Raw genomic sequence first — 6620 nt, forward strand, 5'->3', positions numbered from 1 at the left:
GTTCATGTCATCTTTTAGCATTGGAGACATACTTAGTTGGCATGACAAATTCATGTCATGTTTGTTTTCCAAACATGGCAAGTTTACATTTTTTTCCATAATGTTCACATGCGCATCCAGTTTATCTTTTTGGTTTTCAGGGGCGTATTGTGTTTTGAATTTGGACCATAGCAGAAACTTTCTGTAGTCGCCATGATCTTTCTATTGTAGATTTCATGGAAAATTTACTATTTACATACATGGCAAAAGAATTCCCTTTAAATACTTGGCAAATTTACTATTTACATACATGGCGAATTTTACTCTATTTTTTCCATGTCAAAATTTTACTTTTATTTGCCATGGCAATTTTTTACCTTCATTTTCCATGGCAACTTTACTTTTAGATACATGGAAAATTTACTAGAACGCACATGGCAATTTTTACTCTACTTTGCCATGCTAAAATTTTACTTTATTTGTTGCCATGGCAACTTTTTACCTTTCATTGCCATGGGAAATTTTACTTTATTTTTTGCCATACTAAATTTCACTTTATTTTGGCATGGCAAAATTTTACCTTCATTGCCATGTCAACTTTACTTTTAAATACACGACAATTTTTACTTGAACGCACATGGTACACTTTTTTTTGTGTTTGTACACGTTGGTAATTGTTAATCCACATTTCTTGCCATCATGCACACAATGCAAATTTGTCATGATTTTTCTCTTGGTCCATTTGCAAAACCAACAACAAAAATGACCCTGGCAAATTTTGCTTTTTTTATTTTAAATTATTCTTTTCTACCATATTCTGTTTTACATGAAACAATGGCAACTTTTCAGATCAAACTTAATTTCCTTTTTTTTGTCCTGTGTGTTTTTAAGTTCTGGCATTTTTCTTAGTTTCATAATTATTATGGTCTACTCGTATCGTCATGGCTAAAAGCACAATTTGTTAATTTTTTGCATCCTGATTTTTGATAATGATGGCAGTTTAGAACACACACTATGGCAATTTTCTTTCTTTTTTGCCATTCAAAATCATGTTCATGGTTCAGTTTTTCAATTCTTGATAGCAGTCAGTTTTTTTTTCTGTCATAAACAATAGCGTTGTTAAGATGGGAGGCCCGTTCAGGAAAGACATGTGTGCTTCGTGGTTGCGCGCTAGGGGGTTCTTCTGTTTGTTACTTGGCTTGTTTTCGTTTTCACGGAAACATGGCCCATAGGAGCGTTTTTGGGGGTTCGGGCTGTGGCTGTTTTGTATTGAACGGAATGGTTCGGCCTGAGAGAGCGCTTGTACCGAACCTTTCGTTCGGTGTGGGAGGTCCCCAGACCGAACGGCCGGTACATATCGGGGTTCAAAGGGAATCATCTAATATCTCGTGTTGCAGATTGTATTGCCATATCTTCTGAATAAAGTGAGTGTGATTTTTTTGTTTGAGAATTGAAAACGTCCTCTTCTTTGCATACTTTCTCTTTCCAACGGCCCGCCACGTTGAATCTTTTCTCCTCGCACTCATCTCACCTAACTCCTAGTCACCTTCCACCTCCTGGTCTCCTTCCGTCAACGAGAGTCGCGGGCGCAATCGTCTTCTTTTTGCCGACTGGGCACTCTTCTGTCCGTGACCCCCTCATTACTCCCTCGTCTCGTCGTCTCTCCTTGCCGCGGCGCCGTCTCCCTCGTCGCCGCTCTCCGCTAGACACGGCATGTCCAGCTCGCCGGCTCCCCAATTCAGTTGCGCGCGCGGGCCAGTCGATCCAGGTCGCCGACGCTAGGAGGCCAGCGCATGGTCCTCCTCTCCTCCTCCTCGCCTCCGTCGGTACAGCTTCTGCTCCCGGTTCGCATCGCAGCCCTTGCTCATCCCTGCTAACTTAGTGATATACACGTGCGTGCATCCCCTCGCAGAAGCAGAAGAACTCCTCCCCTGTCCGGCCTCGGCCATGGAACACGCCCGCACCACAAGCATCACCCGTTCTGAGCGCTCGGTGCAGCTGCTCGAGATCCAAGGCTTCAGCACGACGGCGAGCATGGACAGCGACGATTTCATCACATCAAGATGGAAGGTCGGCGGGTTCGAGTGGCAGCTCCGCGTCTACCCTTCAGGCCAGCCGTGCCGAAACCATGCCAGCCCGTGGGTAGCACTGGGGCTTGTCCTCCTCCACGAAACCGTCGGTGTCAGGGCGAGCCTAGGTTGTCAGTTGGTAGATCAGCGTGGAAAGATCAACCCATCTGAAGAAAAGAGGATGTCAAGAATATTCTATGATGCCCACGACGACTCTGATCTAGTGCCGCTCATGGCTCGACACGATGTAGTAAAATCAGGGTATCTCAAGGATGATACTTTGACCCTGCGATGCACCATCACTGTGCTCAAAGATATACAGATACCCAGGATCCCAGCCGAAGGAGTCATCGCACTGCCATCCACCAACTTGCACCAACACCTCGGCACGCTCCTCCAGAGCGAGACCGGAGCCGATGTCACCTTCATCGTCTGCGGCGAGTCGTTCGCCGCGCACAAGGACATACTCGCCGCGCGCTCGCCGGTTTTCAAGGCCCAGTTCTTCGGGGACATGAAGGAGAAGTGCTCGGTGCGCGTGGAGGTCGAGGACATGGAGGCGGCAGCATTCAGGGCCATGCTGCACTTCATCTTATCGGACACGGCGCCTGAGCTTGATCAACCGCTCGAGGAGGGGACGGCCATGGCTCAGCATCTTCTTGCGGCCTCCGACAGGTACGAACTAGACAGGCTCAAGCTAATTTGCGAAATAAAGCTCTCTGGTGGCATTAACGTCGAGACAGCAGCGACAACTCTTGCTCTGGCAGAGCAGCACAACTGCTCGAAGCTCAAGGACAAATGTATTGAGTTCATCGTGAGCACTCCTGCGGTTCTTGGCGCTGTGTTGGCGACAGAGGGCTATAAGCACCTCGAGGCAAGCTGCCCTTTGGTCCTGACCGAGCTTCTCAAGTCTGTCCACCTGAGGAAGAGTTGAAGGGTTGCTATAGTGCTACTGTGCTAGTCTGCTAGACTTTCAAGATTTGATAATGCAGAGTCAATAAACTTTTGTGAACTTACCTAAAATGCAGTACTTATATATGTATGTTATGTGCTACTTAATGATTTTAATTTTCCCTCCAGTTTGGTTGTATTTTAGTGCTTGTCAATGTTGACACAACATGACACACAGTTCTGGTGCTGTGTATTCTTGGAGTTCTTTTGAACACCATCCCACATAAATTTTGGGAACAAACACAATTAGGAAAATGCTACTTAGTTACAAAAATAAAGAAGATCTCTGCTTCGATGGCGACTGGCGTTTATGGTGGGCGACCGAGAGATTGGAAGATGACTAGGTGAGATGAGTGCAAAATTGAAAAGATTCACTCAGGCAGGGCCACTTGAAATGAGAAAGTATGGAAAGAAAGGGACATTTAACAAAGAAAAATCCCCCACCATATGCATACTTCGTGTTGCCCGTTGGCATCCTCGGCTATGGACTATAGCATAGAGTTCCAAAAGGTAAAGAACATAAACATAAGAAATTTTGTTCTTAGAAAAATTTCTAGCTTCTTGTAATAAGAGTCGACGCATCACATATGCCATTCTGAAGAAGAATATTGTAAACTTTTAAATGAGCTGCTTATACATGACAAATAGTATTTCGCAAAAAAAAATATATACATGACAAATAGCATTCATGTGATGATTTCTTAGCATTTACAAATGACAAAGCTCCATGTGCTGCCATACCATCAATTATGTTCCTGAAGATCATCGACTTTGGAGCAGTCAAGGCTTGTCCAAGTGGACATGATCAGGAGGAGACCATACTTGAAAAGGCATCAAAACAAACACTAGATTTACCCTTTATCAAAAAGGAACTATTAACAACACTATACAGAAGGTTCTTGCAAAGCCCAGCTCACGCTGGTTATGCATCACCGTGTGACACTGATAAGCTTATAAGTTGACAGATAACCCAATAATTTGTAAAGATAAAATATCAGATGCAGATATTAGAGGGAACTATGAACCAGTCACATTTTGTCAGAAGATACATTGGTTTCTAGTTTGCACAGAATTAAAAAGAATGAGGAGCTAAAAAGATTAAAAGAATACAAAACTTTGCACCGGACAAAGGCATCAAACATGAACTATTAGAGGCGAAATCCTAAAATAACCGAGAGGAACATGTAAAATAACAAGAACAGCCGTTATGCTTCCATAACATGGATCACACTTGGAAGATTTTAGGATTTGAAGCAGTGCAGAGCAGTCAAGGGTTGTCACGAATGAGACCAAAATATGGACAAGACAACAAAAGAGACACAAACATTGAATGCTTAAAAATAACAGAAAAGTGCATCATTGAATATTCAAATCACTTAACTCCGTTATAGCTCCACAAATATTCTGAGATCATAAGGACATTGGAGGATGCTGTGAAAGGATAAAATTATACATATCAGACACGACTAGGTTGGTTCAGGTATGATTCCCACAAAAAAACAGGAATCACCTTTTTTTATAGCTAACACAATCAGATGGCATTTTCCTAACGTTGTTGGCAAATTTGATATGAGAATTAAGGTGTTCAAAATAAGTACCAGCATACAGAACACAAGGATTGTGTGGCTGCAGCAGAGCAAATCATGTATGAAACTATGAACACTCTAAAACTCCATTGATCCCCTTGTACTAATATTGACAAGTACACGAGGATAATACCGTATTTTGGATGATTTAGTACTAAATTTCATCTAAATTAGAGAAGAAATGAATGCGTAAAGTAGCTGATAACACAAAGCACGATATAAATGGACATAAGTTTTCCACTTTAGGTAACTACAGACATAAGTTCCTACTCCCTCCATCACAAAATAAGTGCCGTTGATTTAGTACAACTTTGTACTAATATCTATCTATCTATCTATCTATCTATCTATCTATATCTATCTATCTATCTATCTATCTATCTATCTATCTATATCTATCTATACCTCTACTAATTAGGCACTTCCTAAAAATTCTCACGTTAATTAGATTTTACGAGCCGTTAATCTTGTGGGTCCAAATTATTACGGTGTAGATTGCTTCATAGAACTAAAAAACCTCACGTATATCTCTCCTCTCTCCCAGAACCCAACTCTCTTAATCCCTCACGTCTAATTAGGCACTTCCTAAAAATTCTCACGTTAATTAGATTTTAGATTTTACGAGCCGTTAATCTGGTGGATCCGAATTATTACGGTGTAGATTGCTCAATAGAACTAAAAAAAACTCACGTATCTCTCTCCTCTCTCCCAGAACCCAACTCTCTTAATCCCTCACGTCTATCTGAATGAAATAAAGAGTCCACAACAATCATGGGATGAGATTCAATCTAGATGCAAAACCTATCCACGCATGTTGAAAAAAAAAACTATCCATGCACTTTTGTAAAAAAAAAGATTCAGCTATGAAAAAAAAACTCCTTGCGTCATCCAGCCATGCTCTCCCTCCGCCGCCTCTCGCCTCTTCTCTCTCGCTCCCCCTCCACCGCCGCCTCGCCTCTCCATCTCTCCATCTCTCTCTCTCTCTCTCTCTCTCTCTCTCTCTCTCTCCACGATCTATTCTTCTTCATTATCTCTCTCCCCCTAGATGGAAGACAAATCCATCCACAATCTCTTCCTGTCCATTGTCTCCCTCACCCTCACAGGAGAACAAAATCGTACGATGGATTCCATGTCCTCAAGGAGTTTTTCCTAATGTATTGGATCCATATTTTTCTGGATTTGTTTTCTTGCAGGTTTAGAGGGGAATCAATTTTTGCCGTCTCCACGGATTGGATCCTGAATCTTCTCACGTATAAATTTTGGATGCTTCATTGAGATCAGGTTGGAGCACACGAACTATGCCCATCATCGCTGCTCAAGATTCTCCCACTCTACGCCAAGGTTGTCTCTGGTCGGTTGCTGTCATTGCGCAGGTTAGCGAATCGTCCTCCCATTAGCAATTATTTGCTCCGCTGGCCAGATGAAACAAGTTGCTTACTTATTGCACGAAGAACTGACTTGATCATAGTGTTACTCTCTTTTTTTGAATTAAATCCTTGAATTTGGTAGCTTCTTCCCTAAATTAGTTTTAGAACAATAAATCAATTGACAATAGAGTAGCGCATGTACGTGCAAAGCTAGCTTCAGAAGCTAGCAGACAGGCAGGTGGATAGATTCCGTCAAAGTCACACGTAGAAGCTAGCTCACACACGTAGAGCCGCCGCCTTGATGCGTGTATGACAGTACGTATAGACGAACAGGAAAATTTTGACTAGAAACACGCACGCACACGACACAGGAGCACATAGCGAATTGATGGCCACAGGTGACAGGACTATGTCGGGCCTATTTGATTTCTTTCTATTGATCCCACTATCGATTACATATGGGTGTTATGTACATACATGTATATATATTACTAGGCTTGACTTAATACAAACCTGGCAGCACATGCATACATGGCGGACACGGGATTAACTCTAATACCCTAGAGAGTAAACAAGTACTAATCTTCAGAATTTAGTGTTCGTAGCGATTAATCTTTTTGTATTCCTTTAATTTGTTATATTCAAGTTCTACATTATTACTTTTTTGCAGT

At 42.2% G+C, this 6620-nt stretch overlaps 1 protein-coding gene across 1 annotated transcript; it reads left to right on the plus strand.

Annotated features, from left to right (window-relative positions):
* The first annotated feature begins 1405 nt into the window (after nt 1-1405).
* Nucleotides 1406-3124, plus strand: LOC109760768 (BTB/POZ and MATH domain-containing protein 1). Its single transcript, XM_020319571.4, has 2 exons — nt 1406-1805; nt 1892-3124. The coding sequence occupies exon 2, from the start codon at nt 1927-1929 to the stop codon at nt 2977-2979; it is 1053 nt and encodes a 350-aa protein (XP_020175160.1). The 5' UTR covers nt 1406-1805; nt 1892-1926; the 3' UTR covers nt 2980-3124.
* Nucleotides 3125-6620: the final 3496 nt, after the last annotated feature.

Source organism: Aegilops tauschii, chromosome 7 (assembly GCF_002575655.3).
Source record: "Aegilops tauschii subsp. strangulata cultivar AL8/78 chromosome 7, Aet v6.0, whole genome shotgun sequence".
Lineage (NCBI taxonomy): Eukaryota > Viridiplantae > Streptophyta > Magnoliopsida > Poales > Poaceae > Aegilops > Aegilops tauschii.

Coding starts and splice junctions, on each gene's coding strand:
- LOC109760768 (XM_020319571.4), top strand. CDS start 1,927: ATGGAACACGCCCGCACCACAAGCATCACCCGTTCTGAGCGCTCGGTG.